This window comes from Microcaecilia unicolor, chromosome 4, assembly GCF_901765095.1.
Source record: "Microcaecilia unicolor chromosome 4, aMicUni1.1, whole genome shotgun sequence".
Classification (NCBI taxonomy): domain Eukaryota; kingdom Metazoa; phylum Chordata; class Amphibia; order Gymnophiona; family Siphonopidae; genus Microcaecilia; species Microcaecilia unicolor.
Window position 1 is genome coordinate 224,577,079 of NC_044034.1, and position 18,908 is coordinate 224,595,986.

General features: G+C 41.1%; 1 protein-coding gene across 1 annotated transcript in view; it reads left to right on the forward strand.

Annotated features, from left to right (window-relative positions):
- The window catches only part of LOC115469679 (adenylate cyclase type 10-like), a 254,501-nt gene that overhangs the window by 208,145 nt on the left and 27,448 nt on the right, over positions 1–18,908 (forward strand). Inside the window, exons 21-22 of the mRNA XM_030202467.1 lie at positions 1,220–1,413; positions 4,532–4,672. Of these exons, the coding sequence (XP_030058327.1) occupies positions 1,220–1,413; positions 4,532–4,672 (335 nt within the window). The remainder of the gene's footprint in view (positions 1–1,219; positions 1,414–4,531; positions 4,673–18,908) is intronic.

Consider the following 18,908-nt stretch of genomic DNA (forward strand, 5'->3'; position numbering starts at 1 on the left):
TGTCCCGCCTTTGCTTCGCTGCCGACACACCCCTTTGAACTTTCGTCGGCGAGGCAACGGGAAATCGGCGATGCTGTCAAAAATGCAGCTTTCGATTATACCGATTTCGCCGCTTTTCCGAGATCGCCGGCCATCTCCCGATTTATGTCGGGGAAATGGCCAGCGATCACTTTCGATTATAAGCTGGAAAGTCTCATCTCATGCTTAGATGGTTCCATTAGTGGATCATCGGTGATCTGCAGCTCATTCTTTGGAAGATATTATTTGGTGTGTTACTGATATGCCCCTGGTTTCTCTATAGGTTGCCCAAAGTTGGATGTCTAAATTTGGGCATGGATCCCAGATGCTTACATAAATGAATTAGTCAATTAGGTGCTAACAATTATTGGTGTTAATTGGAGTTAATTGGCATTAATTTGGAGTAATTAGGAGTTTCATGTGCATCTGCCTTATGCCCTATTCTATAACATGTGCACCTAAATTTTATAAAGTGCATTGAAGATAACACAGTTGAAGTCAGTTATCACCCTGATGCAGAGCCAGTACTCAAAACGTGATTGAATTGGTGCTATTGGCTTCCCATGAGTCAAGTACTTCTATTATTTGACCAATTTTACCTACAGTATAAAAGATTGATTTTGATAAAGAACTGTTTTTGCAAGAATAGTTGTGTCCTGAGACAAATGATTATAAACTCAGAAGACTGTTCTTACACTGTGAACCTATAATGAACATTATGCCTTTGATGTGAGGTTCCTCTAACATATTTATATGCATTCATCTGTGAGAACAACTGACTTAAATTTGATATTTAAATATTTTTAATATAATATTTAGTTTGATACAGGTGTTTTGAGAAGTGTTGGTTTGTTTGTACATCTGCAATTTGGATTTTTTTTTTTTTTTTGTATTTGCCTTTATAAAATAGGCATAAAATATGTGCTTTTTTGAAAACATTTTAGGTGCCCTGTAATGAAATTACCCCCAGATCCTTGCTGGAATCTGTATGTGTTGTCTCTGCAGCCTCTTCAGCTTGAGCTGATTGGAGATTTAAAACAGGAATCCTCTGAGCTGGTCCAGTGTGCATTCTTTTAGTCACATTGAAGGAGAGATTTTTTGAGATGGTCAGTTTGCATAGCTAAACTGCTTTTAACCATATAAAATATACCTTTGACACTTTTGGATAATAGTTGCAAGCTCTGATGGTCTTTTCTCCTAGTTTACTGATAGAACGAAGCTATGGCATTCCATACTACTGCAAAGAGCTGCTCAAGACCCTGGCTGTTAATAAAATTATTGAGCTATACCCTGTGGAGAAAGAGGTAGAGATGGAGGTTTTCCTCAGCTCACAGAAACCACTGAAGAGCTCCTCTACCAGCAAGCTGTGCAAAAGACATGCTAAGAGTCATAAGTGTAAGTTATTTTTCACCGACTCTGACTACTAGTGGTGTGTGGTCTGATATTCAAAAGCATTTATATATTCTGCTTAACACCAAATGAATGAGTGATTTTTTTCTGAAAAAACATGGTAGCATTCTCTCCCTAATTCTATAAAAGTTGCCAAAAATTGCTTGCACAATTTAATTGACTAAGGATCTAATTAGCAACAACAATTTGCTTTTTAACAAGCAATTATTGGCATTTAATTGACATGTGCGTAAATTTAGGCATGGGATCTGCACCTACAATGTATGTGTGATCTGAAAAAGGAGATGTGGAAATGGGTGGGTCATGAGTGTATTAGGACGTTCCTAAAATTTATGGAAAGGGAGGTTTGGACCGTGGAATCTTTTGGCGAAAAAGTCCTTCAGAATGCTATGCTTGATTCCCACATATATTCTTACTAGCTCTTAATGAGCGTGCACTTGTGGAACACCGTGTGTAGTGTAGTGAAGTTTGCAGATACCCTGGAAAAGACTGCAGTACTCCACTAGCTAGTGTGGAAATCACATGGTCCAGGAAATCAATGATGCTTTCCATATGGCATCCAGGTATTGGGTTGCACAGACTTGCCTAGCTGCATGCCTCAGACCTGGAATACACTTCTGAGCTGAGTGGGAGTCCTGGAACTGCATTGCTTCCAGAGTTGGGTGCTGCCTCAATATTGTGACATCTGTTGCTAGGGACAGGCAGGTTCCCTGGAGTTCTGCAGAGTTTGCCTGTCCATTACTATTAAAAATGTGATAGTGAGGCAGCACTTCCCACTGGCAGGGCTATAGGTGGAAGACTGCCACTCAGTTTAGATGGAACAGTGCTGGAATCTGCAGTTCAGGAGAAGTTAGCAAATGTTCTGGCTTGGCCTTCTCATGCAGGAGGTATCCTTGCGGAATGCAACAGATGGCCTACTACTATCATAGGTATAGGTTCCCTCCCCCCTCTCACCTGTCCCAGAATATTCAGAGCTTTTGTTCCTGACCCTGACAGCAGAGGACTTGGAAGTCCCATCTGGCTCACTATTCAAAACTTCTCAATGGTCTCAGGCAAAGGGAATCTAAGGAATGTCATTATTGTCACCACTTCCCTCAAGAGATCTCTGTCTTGGCTCATTAGCAGCAATTTGAACAAGGGTCTCTCATTCCAAATTCCTCCATGCCTCAAGACACTGATAACAGATGCATCTAGCCTAGGTTGGGGGCTCATGTGGATGGGCTTCAAACGCATGGTCAGTGGTCCACTCAGGAGATTTCAATCTCCTAGAGCTATGGCCAATATGGAATGCTTTAAAAGTTTTCAGGGATTGGCTAGTGAATCAAATTATTTTAATTCAGACAGATAACCAGGTTGCAATGTACTATTCAACAAGCAAGGAGAAATGGGTTTGTATTTCCTGTGTCAGGAAGTTGTCAGAACATGGCAATGGGCCCTAGCTATAGCTGGTGTTCCCTATGGCTAACAGGATAAACAGCATCACATACTCTCCCTCCTCCCTTATCTGGAGTTGAAATCTATCAGCTTAACAACTTAACTGATTAGGTCCCATGTGAAAAAGGCAGAAAGGAAGATGTTCACACTCGCACAGTGCACTGTTCTAAAAAGCTGTTGTGAAAAAGCTCCATTGGATGATGTCATCCACATGTAAGGTTATTTATCCTTCTGTTCTTGGAAAACATCTGCTACAAGAAAATAACTCTGCATTACCTAAACCCAACAAACTACCTGTTTGTAGACTGGCAGGAAAAGGACTTGGAGAGCTCACCAATCACTTAGCATGCAAGGGCTGTTAACAGATCGATAAGAAACATGTCTTTTAAAATAAAACATATTGAAATTTTCAATAAAGCATTAACAAATCAAATGATCAATTCTTGTCTGAATCCCCAGCTGGAGTATTTCTCCAGGTCAGCTGTGAAAAATAGTATTGGGATTTTTATATGTAGTCATAGTGAAGGGGGGGGGGGATTCTATAAATGGCATTCAAAAATGTGACCTGAAAAAGTAGACACTAAGCACTATTCAATTAAGGGCCGGAGTTACACCTTCTGATATCTGGTGCAAGTATTGGCACCTAGGTTAGGTGCGCTGAAGCAGTATTCTATAATTATGCATGCAACCTTATGGAATACCCCTGATAAGCACATGGCCATGCCCCCTTTTGAGTAACATGCTATTACTGTTAGGCACCATGCCTTATAGAATAGCACTTAGCCAGATGCATGCACAAATCTTAATGAGTAACAATTAACATTAATAGTTGCTTGCTAGCACCCAATTATTGATAGTAAAGAGCTTATTAATTAATTTGCACATGCATCTTGGACGTGCACACAAATCTGGGCATCATATATAGAATCCTGGGAAGTACATATAGTGTGTAGGCTTTAAAATGCCAATTTTCCCACCATTTTTCCAGGTCTGTACCTGGACTGACCAATCAGATTAAAAAAATAATAATAAAAATAAAAGAACTACACATCATGGCTGCATTTAAGTACCCCTGATTACAATTGCTGCAGCTGTGCTGACTTAAATAGGAGTTCCCTGAGTGAAAGGACAATTGTGGCATCAAGCATGTTATTTTTGTTTTAATTATTAATACTTAAACATTTCTGTAAGTTTTATTTTAAAAGGCATTTTCCATTTTGCTGTGTTTTATCCCTGGAGTAAGAAGTGATTAGTGAGCTGAATATACAGAAATGTTGTCCACAGTTGGCAACAATACAGATAGTAGTGATATTCAGAACAAATTCTCATTAACTAATTTACACCTACTCCAAAGGAGTACGTATGTACTTGAGCATTTTATAAAATATCAACATACATCACAACTCAGCCTCTTCTCCATTCAAACTACATCTCCAGGAATGCCTAGGTACAGTACTCACAATGTAAGTACTTGCCATCTTGTCAGTGGTATTATATGCATGTATGCAGTTGTGCAAGTTTTACATGTGGGCACTTAGTTGTCAGAAATCTGATATGCTTTATAAGATCTGACCTCATTGCTGTTACTTTTTTGTTGTTGTTGTTGAGTGAATTGACATCCTCTGCCTGTTGTGTTTCCTCCATTTTCTTGTGTGGTTTGATGACAAAGCTCTTATGAAGAGAGAACCAAGGAAGTCTAGAAAAGTTACACCTGTTGCCACAGAGTCAGTAGAAGAAGCTGGGTCATACAGCTGTCACCTTCGCAAAGATGCCAATCTGCAGAACATTCCACTGCCTTTGACACTGAGAGGTGAGTGCATCCAACATATCAAGAGATTGATTCCTTTCAATCAGATATACACAGGCTATCCCTGGGGACAGGAGGTGTAGGCAGAGATGGATCACAAGTTTGTGGGCCCCTGGGCCAACTAGAACATAGGGCCCCTTCCCCCTTCCTGGTCGCAACTGTCAAGTACATAGTTTTACTATCCATCACACAAGGAACACAATATTCATACAACTGTGCAAGTGTTTTAAATTTTTACAAGTACACAAACAGCATCAAGTTACTGTTAGTGTTATAGAGTATTGACACAAACAATCAAACATATAAATGGCGAGTGCCGTACTCACTCGCAAATGCGCAGTAGAGACCCTCTCTGCCCCGCCCCCGCGTCAATACGTTATGATGGGGGCGGAACAGAGAGGGTCCTCTACTGCGCATTTGCGAGGGACGAAACCGCCATTGCTAACGCTGCCCCCACCCTCCACCCGGCCGGGCCCTTGCTCTGCTATTGAAACAGCGAGGGAACACAGCACACAGCTCTGCTGAGCTGCCGTCCTTCCTTCTTCTTCTCTGCCTATGTCCCGCCATTGACGATGTTACATCACATGAGGGCGGGGACACAGGCAGAGAAGAAGAAGGAAGGCCGACAGCAGCTCAGCAGAGCTGTGTGCTGCGTTCCCTCGCTGTTTCAATAGCGGAGCGAGGGCCCGGGCCAGATGGAGGGGTGGCGACGACTCGGTGGGTGGCAGCAACTCGGGGGGGGCGAGCTCGGTTACTTCCTGTTCCGGGGCAGAGGGAGCATGGAACGAAGGAAGGACAGTCTCACGCGGCACCCCCCCCCCCCCAGCGGCGTGCACCTGGGGGGGTTCTTTCGCGGGGGGTGTGCTTTCACCGGGGGGGGGGGTCGCGCTGCATCCGGGGGGGCTGCTGCACCCGGGGGGCAGGGCGCATTGGCGAGCCGCCCCGGGTGTCAGCCCCCCTAGGAACGCAACTGCCTAGGTGACATCCCTTGTCTTCAGTGAGCGGATTGGCCTGCTCTTGCCTCTACCTGAGGTGCAGGTCCTTTAAGAGACTTCTTCTTTTTCTTTTGTTTTGCTTCTGCTCCACTCTGGTTTTGAGGGAGCTTGCCGCGGTTGTTCAGTGGCTTACATGAGTGTAGTGACAGAATGAACCCTTTTCTTAACCACCAGTGGTGTTACCTCTGTCAGCTAAGTATTGCCTATTTGTCTTTGTTCCACTAGGGCGGGCCCTTTGTCTAGTCTATTGTGTTCTATTGTATGCCATATGTTTGCATTGCTCTGTTAGTATTGAGATGCGCAGCTAGGCTGCTTATGTTTTATTTCCCCATACAGCTAGGCTGTTCTGCTTTACCTTATGTGATGCTTTATGTGTGCCTTGCTTCAGCTAGGTTAGGCTGTGTAGCTAGGCTGCCTGTTTTTTTTCTGTGCCGTTTGGCTACCCTTTTAGCCTTGTGTTTTTTGCTACTAATAAAGCTGCCTCAGTTCATCTTCATTTGTGGTCCAGTCTAGTTCTTTGGAGTACTCTTAGTTCTGAGGGGACTCGGTCTACCCAGAGGTGGTTGGGTGATTCCTCACAAACGTCACACCAGCTCTCTGTTTCATTTTATTGGCAAAAAGTATTAGGTCATGAGTTACATGTCAACAGGTTACATCATACATCACAAGATACAAATAACAGATACTTATTGTTTGAGATTATATTCAGCTTTATCAGCATTCTAGAGAGCAAAGGTCAGACAGCTGCTAGCTATTTTGGTAAAACTTATTACTATATTGGGAAAATGAAACTCTTAAGCAACAAGTATATGTATATTTTCAGCATATATCTGCTTGCTCAAAATATACAACTATGAGTGTATACATTATTTTCGGTTCCCCTCTTTTTCCTTAGCTTACCAAACATGTGCATGCTTAGTGGTTTTTCCTAGCATCTGGGCAGACATTTATTACTTCAGCAAGTTCAACTGTCAACTTAGCAATGTGTCAGCAGTCTATAACTAGGTTAAATGCATCTGTCTCTCTGTATCTTCAAATTGATTTTAGTTTCACAATTTAATGCTTAACTCTTGATATTTCTTTCTGAGCTGGAGGGCCTATCATGTTCATAATATATCTTTAATATCATCAGTCCCCCCCTTTGATCCATGTATATGATCACAAATTTATGCTAAGCAGCCCAATTCATTTATGGAAGGGGCGCATGATTCACCCATTATGTTCTGTTGTATCAGTATCTTAATTCTAGGCTTGTAGGGTACTTTAAAACAAATATTAAAACTATTTAAGCTAAGGTAATCTCCTAATTTTCAGTAGCTCCTCCAATGTAAACAAAGAATGGAAATACATAATATTAAGCATTTTGACAACAGAATTATAGCAATGATGCTTATAATCATACTGACTAGGAAGCAAATAAAACGCCAATCTTCCAAGGGACTGGTCAGTTCAATATCAGTCCTATTTTGATCACAGAACTACTCTTTTCTAAATACATTTAAATATACCTTTCAACCTGCCACCTATGAGTAGAATTCAGCAGACTCTTCACTTCTAGAAAGAACTGCTGTCCACATGTTCTCCTAAAAAGGTTTCAACCAGTGCAGACTGGGTTATTCAGGCTGTGCTCACAAATAGAGGTGTCAGAGTCTGGGTTAACCATGCTGGAATCTCTTATGCTCTCACCCTCTGCATTCTGTTCCCTAATCCAGAAGCTTCCACTTCTGGACAAGGAAAGTGGTTGAGTTTCAGTTATAAAGCAGCATCTGTTGCAGTATACATGGTTTCCAGCTTTTATCAGCAGGCAGTATCTTTATTTTCTTCACTGCAATTGTGTCAGGTCTCATTTCAACTGAACAAGAAGAAGAAGAAGAAGGAGAAAGTCTCTTTTGTTATTTATTTATTTATTTATTTATTATAATTTTACAACTTTACAAGACCAAACTTGTTTCCAGAAACACAGTGTAGAGTATCATTATAGGAAAGATTATATAATATGAAAATAAAATATTCACTTTCTTAGACCACTTTGAGGGGGCATAAGTCCAAATATGAAGGATTACTAAGAAATATTATACATTTTAGGTAAAGCAGTGATTGGAGACTCTTCCATTACATGTCCAATATTATTTAAGCCTTTTCAAATCTAGAAAAACTTTTAATTGTTCAGAGGCGTAAAATGCGTATTTTGATTCTCCAAATCTTATCATGCATTTACATGGATAGGCAAGTTAAAACGAGGCATCAATGTCCAAAGCTTGCTTCATTTCTAAAAGGAATTTCCTCCTCTCTTGGGTTACTTTGGCAACATCGGGGTAAATCCAAATTTTCCTACCTCCAAACAGGTCCTTAGAATGTTTAAAGTAAAGTTTCAAGATATTATTGAGGTCCTGCTCAAATACAAAGGAGACCAATAATGTTGCTCTTTCCGACGTATTATCTATCGTCTGTTCCAAAATTTCCGAAATGTTACTCAAATCCAGGTTATCCACTGGTCTATGTTCCGCTTCATTTTTCCCAGGTTTTTTCGGAATATAATAAATTTTATTTATAGGGGGTATAGTAGTCAAAGGAATTTTCAAATTTTCAACCAAGTATCTTTTGAATAAGTCTAACGGTAAAATACCTGGTGATTTAGGAAAATTGAGTATTGGAAGATTTAAGCATCTATTGTGGTTTTCAATTTGTTCGATTTTTCTATGAATAGCCAGTTTATCCTTTACCACACTTGAATTAAATTCTTGTAATTGATTAATGTCTTTTTGCATCAAATTGACGCGAGAAGATAGATCCTCTTTCACTGCATCTATTGTTTTAGCAATTTCTTCAAACTTGAGAGATAATGCAGAAATCTCACCTGATGATTTTTGAAGCATATTATCCATTGCATTCAGCTTTATCCAGATTTTCTCAAGACTTATCTTCGTTGTTGTTCCGGAGGCCCCGATCAACTCTCGGGCCTCTGTTTCCAGACATTTCTGTCGCAGTGGTAGACCCCCACCCAGCAGCTTTTCACCAACACCTATGGTAGACTGAAAGCTGTCTCCCATCACCGCTTTCAACGCTGGGCATGGAGGAATATTGGATTCTGAAGGCGGGGACAGAGATGTTTCCTGGCCCGGCGTGATTTCCTCTCCTTCAAGGCACTGCGCTACGGGTCTTACCACCTCAGACTCATTTAAGGCTCCGGCAAGGTAGCGGTCTATGCTCTGTTGGACCGGCAAGGAAGACGAGACTGGTGAGGGAACACGTCTCAGTATTCCTTTTCTTTTGGTGTGGGGCATTATTCTTTTAGGTAAATTTTTTTTCCAAAAACCTCCAGCAGAGACACAACGTTCGCATACCAACCGCCTCACGACGCCATCTTGACACGCCCCTCTCAAGAAAGTCTCTTGAAATGAGTATAAAATATGAAATAGACATAAGATTCAAAACAGGATGAATTCACAATTTTCTTAGAACTACATTTAGTAACACATATGTCTTTCATCTGATCTATCACTTTTCTTCACAAACTTAGTAATAATTCCAATAATACTCACAAAATAATAAGTGCTAAGGAAAAGAATAAACTCCTAAAACAATAATGGAAATAAGTCCTCAAATGTAAGAAAAACAAAAACAAGCTAAAAAAAAACTGTCCCATAAATCTGCAATTGTAGGTCGGTGATCCCAATAGCAGATGAGCCCACCACAATCATTCAGTTCCTCGAGGTAGTTAATGCAGAGGAGGTCCTGATGTTGTAAATCATGCAGATTCATGATGGGCCTCCGTACTACAGGCCTTCTTCGTTTTCTGTATAAAGTTTCAGTGAAGACTTGCGATTTGTGTCAAAAGATGGGCGTCCTTCTCTTTCAAAAATAAGCCTGATAGTAAGATTGAGCATGGTTTAAAATTTTAAATGGATGGACTTCATTGTTCCGATTGAAGCTGAATAATTTAAAAAAATGTATTGTGTTAGGAACCCAATATAAGCCTTTTGAAGAAACTATCCTTATTGCAAATAGTATTACACTCCAATTGGAAAGACAAATTAAGATCTTAGGGGTAATTTTTGATGAATATCTCTTTTGAACCCCGTATAAATCAAATGGTAAAGAATAGATTTTATAATATGAAAAAATTAAGGCGATTGAGATCCAAACTGAGTTTTGATGCATTTAGATCTTTGGTACAGTCCTTGGTGTTACCACAGATAGATTACTGTAATGTAGTTTTAATAGGTTTATCAGAAGGTCTTTGGAAGAAGCTACAGACATTGCAAAATACTGCAGCGAGGTTGATTTGTAGCTCTTCTAAGTAGGTCTCAGCTATTCCACTTTTGAGAAAATTGCATTGATTGCCTGTAAAAGCATGAGTAGTATTTAAATTATGTACAATCACTTTCTCAATTTTGAATAGATTAGCTCCTGTATATCTATCTGGTCTCATAACTCTTTCACAGTGTTATGGTGATTTATTAGACAGATTAGCTTTTATATTGCAATATCCTAATCCTAAAGGTGTTACACATAGATCTGTCTTTGATGGGCTTTTTTCCTTCCAGTCTGTAAAGTGGTGGAATTCTTTACTTTTGAATATTAGGACAGTCAAAATAGTTTAAGAAAGCTCTGGAAACATATTTTATCAATTATTTAATAAGTAATGGAATTTATATGTAGCTCACAGGGAATGCCCTGTTGTTAATGTTATTTGTAAACCGCAAGGAGCTCCTTTTGGGATCTTGCGGGCTATAAGTGCCTTTTGTAAATGTAAAAATACTCCACTGTGAACCATGCACTCCTGGGTGACTGTGCCTCTCCCCCCCCCCCCCCCCCCCCCCCCCTGTTTTAGTTTAAAAACTGCTTTATCTCCATTTTAAATGTTAACACCAGAAGCCTGGTTCCATCCTGGTTAAGGTGGAGCCCATCCTTTTGGAACAAGCTCCCCCTTCCCCAGAATGTTGTCCAGTTCCTATCAAATCTAAATCCCTCTTTCCTGCACCATTGTTTCAACAATACATGGAGACTTCAGAGCTCTGCCTGTCTCTTTGGTCCTGTGTGTGGAACGGGGAGCATTTCTGAAAACGCTACCCTGAAGGATCTGGATTTCAGCTTTCTACCTAGGAGCCTAAATTTTGAGTAATTCTATTATTTTTTCTTTAATGTTCAAAAGGTCTCTACACACCTATTAGGAAAAATTTAATACCTAAACTCCACAAAAGTGAGGCTGAGGATCCCAGGAACCCAAGAAAGCCCTGAGAACCTGGGAGGATGAATAGGGACAGTATGGGTGGCTGACCCCTGCTGGAGACTCAGCCTAGTGTAAGATGTGTTGTCTGTGGGAAGAGGGTCATTTCCAGAATGACTGCCCCCAGATGGACTATTCTTTTTCAGGCATAGGCTTTGGACATTGTCTGGTAAGGGTAGGATTATATTGAGTCTCATAATCTTTTGGATGCTTATCAGTTTGGATTCAGACCAAAGTGTAGTACAGAAACTTTGGTAGTATCAACTCTTGATGTGATTAAGATGGGTTTTGATGATGGAAAACAGTATTTTATGGTCACGTTAGATGTCTCAGCATCATTTGATTCTATTGACCATCAAAGTGCTGCTTAAGAGGTTAGAATATTTTGGGTAGAGCAAAGTGGTGTTAAGCTGGTTCCAGTCATTCCTGGAGAACAGAATGTTTCAGGTTAAGACAGAATAGAGTACTTCTCCTTGGAAAGTGGTTTTGTCAAGTGTACCGCAAAGTTCAGCCTTATCACCAGTGTTGTTTAATTTATGTATGACACCTATTTGTAAAGTGTTGGCTGGTCTTGGATTGCATTATAGACTATACAGATGACTTACAATTTTTCTTCCAGGTTGAAAGCACTATTGAAACCTCTGTGGTCAATCTATCAGATGTAATTAAATTGATTCTGAAATGGATGACAGCAAATAGATTGCAATTAAAATGTGAGTAAAACACAAGTTTGTCCTTTGAATTTTCAGTTTGATGGTTGTATGATTTCTATTTTGAAAGAATTAAATATCTGGGGGTTTGGTTGGACACTACATGAAGAGTGATATTGGCTATGTTAAGACGGTGTTTTTCAAACTGAGATTGTAATGCAGGCTGTGGGATTTGCTTTCATCTGGGAATTTTCAGTCAGTTTTGCACGCCATGGTTTTTCCATATTTTGATTTGTAATGCTTGTTGTTTGGTTTGCCTAGATATATGTTGCGGGTGCTCTAGGTTGCTCAAAATGCGTGTGGCCCAGGTGCTTGTAGGTAAATCAGTTAGGGAGCATATTACAGCTACTTTAGCATCACTACACTGGTTACCGATTGTGTATTGGATTGAATTTAATGTACTCACATTGATTTTTAAAGCATTGAGTAATGCAGGTTCCCCTTGGCTGGCATCAGTTCTGACAAGATACAGGTCTACTTGTTCTTTATGGTCTGAGAATAAGTGTTTGCCTAATGTCTCAAGTTTTCAATCTGTTAGCTTATTAGATTTTTGGGTATGAATTTTCAAATTGCAGGGCCTAAGCTTTGGAATACCTTGCTAGTGGAAATATGTAAAACTGAAACATTGCTTAGCTATAAAGCAGTTAAAAACATTTTTATTTTCAAAAGTGTTTGAGGAGGTGGGAAGTTTCACAGAGGAGCAACCCAAGGCATCTGCCGCCTAGGCCAGGGATGAGATGCCGCCCCCGCTGCACCCAGTCTGGTATCTGCCCCCTTCCCTCCTCAACCCGCTTCCCTGCTGTGGTGCCACTGGCACTGGCCTCTTCGCCCTACTGCATCCCGCCTCTGAGGAAACAAGAAGTTACATCAAGAGGCGGGCCGCAGTAGGGAGAAGAGACTGGTGCCAGTGGCAGGGCAGCCTATGGGAATTGCTGTTGCTACCACTGCTGCCTTTTAGAAAAGAAAAAAAATAAGGTAAATGTGGGGAAGTGATTTGAGGAGGGAAGGGGAGAGTGCCGCCTGAGGCCCCCACTGGTTTCACGAGTTTGTGAGGTGGAGGGGCAAGTACATGGCTATGGAAACAATTTTTGTGATTTGTGATTTGTTTTGTTTTTGATCAGAGGTTTGAGATGTGATGTATTATTGTGTATGTAACTTTGTAATCTGCCAAGAACACAGGATTATGTGGAATAGAAATTTGAAATAACGTAAATAATGCCATGAAATTGGGGGTCATTGTGGCTGGTGTGGCAGCCTCTCCGAGCCTCTTATACAAAGTGTCTATGCTTTAAAGTGTCTTTCTAATCCATGCTTCAAAAGATACAAGAAGTTCTGCACCATTAAAAACTGATGTATTTGGATATAAACTCTGCCTCTCAGCTGATTTATGAAGGACCAGTTCAGAGCTGTATCTGTGAAGGTGACCATCAGTAGTGGTTTTATCATTAAGTAAAGTGAGACAGTTGCCTCCAGAGCTAATTTTTGGAGGTAGCAACAAGTGCCCCCAAAATACCTCACTTCAAAGGCTAGTACCTGGGTTGCTTTAAAAAGTGGCATGCAGTAGCCTCTGACCTATCACTAGCCCAACATTTGTGTTCCAAATCCCCACCCTCCTCCAGTCCCAGCTTCCATCATTGTCACCATTAGAAGTGTGCATGAGGATGGGGACCATGGGAAATCCACAGGAGTCTGTGCTAGTGGTGACAAAAGGTCCACTAATGCTGGGGATAAGGTAGGGGTGGAACAGAATCACTTGGGGATAGATCCAAACTGACTGGGAACAGGTGAGAATAGGGACCGGATTATGTTCCATGCACACCTCTAGTGTTAACGCGGGAGAACAGTGAGAACATTATAGACAGCTTACTTACTGGTACTTATTTACTTGTTTGCTTAAGAGTTTTATTTACTTGCTTAATAAAGTGTTAATAATATGTTTTTCTTGAATTTACAAGATTGAGCAAATGTGGATTGGGTACAAGGATGGGAAAGAAAACTGTGGGGATGGTGAAGGGATGGTAGCAGCATGATGAAGATGGGGAAGAAGATGTGGGGATGGGATGGGGCGGGGATGGATCCAGACTGGCTGGGGATGGGAATGGGGATGGGGACCAGATTATGTCCCCATGTACACCTCTTTAGTCATCATATCTTTCAAGGCCTGTGATGGCAATAAACAAAATAAGTGGTGACCTCTGAGACCCATCGGGACTGCTTCATTTGTCATCATCCATACCTTAGTTTCAGAAAAAGTTGAAGATTAAACTGTTTGTTCAACCTTACATGTGATATAATGATAAGGAAATGAAAGGACAGGAGAGATGTTAATGGGTATTATGTATGTCTATTTTACTTTTGTGTGTGTTTACTTGCACCCCACCTAGGTGATAGACGGGCTATAAATATAGTAAATAAATACATGTGCACTTCCAAGGCTTGCTAGTCTTGCCCCTCTGACATGAAAACTATGCATCAGAGGAGGCAGAAATGATAGGGCCTTCGATGTACACATGGGTCTGTCTAAGAAGGCCCAATGCTTAATGTTTATTGATGCTACAGCCATCTGGAAATAAAGTTGAGACCCTGGCAGGGGATGGAAGCCAAATGCTGGACCAAGGGGAAGTGGTAGGTTTCAAAGCAAAATTCTGTTCATGAAGTATGGAAGCAAATACTGGACATGAGGGATGGTTTTGAAAGCAAGATCTAGAGGGGAGGATTTGATAACAAAGTATGGAACGTGGATCTGGGGAAGGGGTGGGGGGGGGTAGAAGTATAATAAATAAATCAAATGTTGGACCAGAGAGTGGGGGAGGGACTGGAGAGGTGATAATGAAGGACTATGTGGCAGAGAGAGGGAAGTTAGGTGGTATTGTACTGGGGAAAGGGAACTAGGGAGATGGAGGAGAAATGCTTGAGTGGTAGTGGGCAGGGAGAGATAGGAAGAGAGAGGGGGGAGATGCTAAACACAGGGAAGAAAGAGAGAGAGGAAATGCTAGACACAGGGAAGATAGTGAGAGAAAGGAAGATGCTAGGCATGGAGGATATTATCTGGCCAAGATTCAGTGCTATTTAACTGACCAGGAACGGCTCCTGGTCAGTTAAATAGCACTTAGCTGGCTAAGCACTAATATTCAGCACAAGTGGAGGAGTGGCCTAGTGGTTAGAGCACCGGTCTTGCAATCCAGAGGTGGCCGGTTCAAATCCCACTCTGCTCCTTGTGATCTTGGGCAAGTCACTTAACCCTCCGTTGCCTCAGGTAGAAACTTAGATTGTGAGCCCTCCTGGGACAGAAAAATACCCATTGTACCTGAATGTAACTCACCTTGAGCTACTACTGAAAAAGGTGTGAGCAAAATATAAATAAATACAATAAAGATAGCCAGTTATCTCTGCTGCAAAAAATGTGTGCTGTGCAAGAAAGTGTTTCATCAAGGGTAACATCTAAAACCGTAAGGGTTTCAGTCTGGGTAATGGAAGTACCGGGCATTATAATAGGACTAGCAAGTGATGGGGCAGGTCTGTGGACGTGTCTGGATTGAGCTTTAGGTTGTGATCATGCAGCCAAGTGGCTATATGGTTTAAGTGGGAGTTGAGTGTACTTATCTCATGGGCATTGTTAATGGTTAACCTAGCTAAAATCTGGATATCATCTACAAAGATATAGGAGACAAGACCGAGAGACTGAATGAGAGTCAAGAGGGGTGACAAATGTTGAATAATGAAGGGGCAAGGATAGATCCCTGAGGGACTCTACAGTTCAAAGAATAAGGCTGACACTGCTGACTTTGCCAATGAACTATATAATTCCTATCCTAAAAGTAGGATGCAGACCAATGAAAGACAATATCTGAAATTCCTATATTTTGAAGTCTAGCTAGTAGAAGATCATGATCAATCGTATCAAACGTGGCAGAAAGATCTAATGAAATGAGCACCATTGTGGAATTTTTATCCATGTCCTGAAGAATGTTGGTGGTTAACCCAAGAAGAGCAGTTTCTCTGCTGTGAAAATGATGAAACTCTGATTTGGGTGCAGACTATTCACTTTAACTAAGAAATCTTCTAATTGGTTGAGTACAATCCTTTCCACTATTTTAGAAATGAATGGTAGTTGTGATATAGGACAGAAGTTGGATTCTGCCTTAGGACCCAAGTTTAGATCTTTAATTGTTGGATGAATAAAGGCTATTTTCAAGTAGCAAGAAGTCAATGAATTTTCTACCATAGGGTGAATGAATTCTAAGAGTTTGTGTTCAAAATATTTAACTATTTTGGAAGGCATTGGGTCATGCAGTGCTGTAGTGGAATGAACAGCATGGAGGGCCCAGGTTCTGGAGACTAAAGCTGGAAAATCGACTACAGAGTTTGGATTGTGAGCTTACCTGGGAATCCAAATCTAGAACCTGATTGGAAGTCTAGGATGTACATACATACAGACATAATAAACATATATAAACTAAAAGAATTCAAATATACAGGAAAAACAACAACGATATGCTGGATCTCTGCAAAATGGCAATGGTCTGTCCCACGTAGTGCATCCTAGGTGCATCCAATTTGAACAGGGCAGTGTCAGCGGCAGGAGCGAGCGGGCATCATTCCTACCTCTTTTCAGGAATAGGGGTCTTGAAACTCAGAGGCTTGGGAGAGGGTTTGGGGTGCGCTGGACACCAAGGACTATTTTTCTTTGAAAAGGGGACAAGGAGATTGGAAGGGAGCCACTAGACACCAGGGATGTTTAACATTGGGGGGTGGAGATGGGGGAGAGAAGGAAGGAAGGGGCACTAGTTTACCGGGGATTTTAGGTTATGTTGGTGGAGGTTGTGGGAAGGAGTCGGATCAATTTGAGTGTGGAGGGAGAGGCAATAGACTGCTAGGGAACAGTGTAGAAAGGTATTGGGGGCAGTGGGTTTGGGTCAGAGGCTCTCACTAACCCTTGTATACCACTCAGACTTGGTGGTAAATTTCTCACACTGCAGATAATGCACAGGCTATTAGCTTCCCTGCATGGCTGTGGATTAGGTAATAGCCTGTTTACCATGCTTTTAAATACATTTTAATATGTGTACACTGATGTCTACTGTGTGAATTAATTTTCTTGCTAAACTCTTTTCTGTACTGTGTGGCCCATAACAAGCTCAAAGACTACTCGTTAACCAAGCACTGCAGCTTGCAGTAGCTTTCTGTATTGGCCCTACAGATAACAATTAGGTACCAAATACTTGCGAGAAAAATATCTTTTTTTTACCTGCTTTCTAAAAGTAAGATAAATCATCAAAGTTCTAACTACAGATGCAAACACATTTACATCAGGTGTAGATGTTGTTCAAAAGTACTATCCTGGATTCCCAGACCAGATATATTCCACATATTTAAAAAGGTGGAAGGAAGGTCAAATGACAGCCGGTGTTCTGTCCTCCGACAGCCTCGCACTAGTTTATAACGTGATCCTAAAATATGTGTAATGCTTTTACTGTTATTCTTAGTTCTAAGGACTATCATTGCTGCAGTTTCTCACTGCAAAGATACATGAACAATGCACCATGGGTAATGTAGTTCACATGCAGTGCAACCACACTTGCTTGGCTATGTAAGAACTGTTCCACTGGTTGTGAGGCTGCCCAGACCTCCTCTCTCTCTCTGCCAAGCTTGGCTCTTTTGTCTTCCTGCTATCATTTCCTGGTCATTCTCACTATCTCTGTCCTGGGAGGTCAGCCAGGTATGACCTTTCCCTCCAATCGAGAGCTGCCCTCTAGGACCACCCCTTGCTACCCGATGGCAGGCTCTGTCCCCATTGGTTATCTGCTCCTCCCTGAGCCTGTGTTGTCCCTCGTTGTCCCTTCAGCCATGAGGCATTCCACCACCATCTAGCCAGAGACATGGAGCATGCATCATCTTATTCCAGACAGCTCTGTCCTGCTGAAACTCCCTGTAACGAACCTGGTTTTTTACCTTGAAAATATCTCCTCCCTAATGAGATATCGCACACCCAGCTTTAAACCATTTCTACCTGTTCAACTATCCTTCCCCCCCCTGCAATATAGCTACCTCTCCTCAGATCTCCACCCCCAACAGCTCTCAGATTAAGGAGTCTCTGTGTCCTGGAGCAGCACCTCTGAACATCTATCTGTGAGTAAATTATCTGTGATTTATTCAATAAAAGAGACTTCATAAAAATAATAGAGACTTCGGGTGATTGGTGTGCCAAGGTTATACTCCAAGATATTGAGGCCTCAAGTTATCAAGCCTCAAGAGTCTTGATAGCCGGCATGGTTAAAAAGTGAGGTGAAGGAGGCTATTAGAGCTAAAAGAACATTCTTCAGACAATGGAAAAAGGATCCAACTGAAAATAAAAGAAACCAGCATAAGAAATGGCATGTCAAATACAAAGCACTGATAAGGAAGGCAAAGAGAGACTTTGAAAAGAAACTTGCCTTGGAAGCAAAAACATATAAACGTTTTTAGGTATATTAGAATAAAGAAGCTGGTAATATTTTATTTTATTTATTTCTTTACAAATTTCTATTCCGCCTATAAGTAGGCGGATTACAAATCAGCATACACAATAAAAATAAAATAAATACTGACAGGAATCATTACTCAAAAGGTAAACACAAATAATATCAACTCCATGCATGTTGAAACAAATATGTCTTCGATAATTTACCAAATTGATCCCTGCTGCTACACAAACTCAAGTAACCTGGCAAGTTGTTCCAAATTTGTGGGCCTGTTATCGAGAAAGCAGTATTCCGGGTTGCAGCATATCTTACAGCCTGCATTTTAACATTGGCTAGTAACTTCAAATTTTTAGACCGCAAAGATCTTAAAGGCTGATACACTTGAACCATGTCTCTAAGGTACCAAGGCACATACTCAGAGTACATGATGGATCAAACGTGCCACCTTGTACTGCACTCGAGAGTGAACTGGCAACCAATGCAATGAGTGGATGTTAAAACCGAGACATACCTGCTAATAATCAAGCAGAAGCATTCTGTATTATCTGCAATGCCTGCATTTTATATTTAGACAAACCCAAATGAGGTCAATTGCAGAAATCAATACGTGAAATCACCAAACTCTGTACCTCTGACCGAAAATCACATTTTAACAATATTGGTTTCAACCTAGCCAGTAAATAAAGCTGGAAAAACGTGGTCCTAACCACATGCAATACTTGGTCCTGCATAAAATTATCCCCAACATATGTATTCTCTTCTTTACTGACAACACAGATTCGTCCAACCTTACTGACTGGCAGTGAAGTAAATTCTCTTCCCTCCCAACAAACATCAATTCAA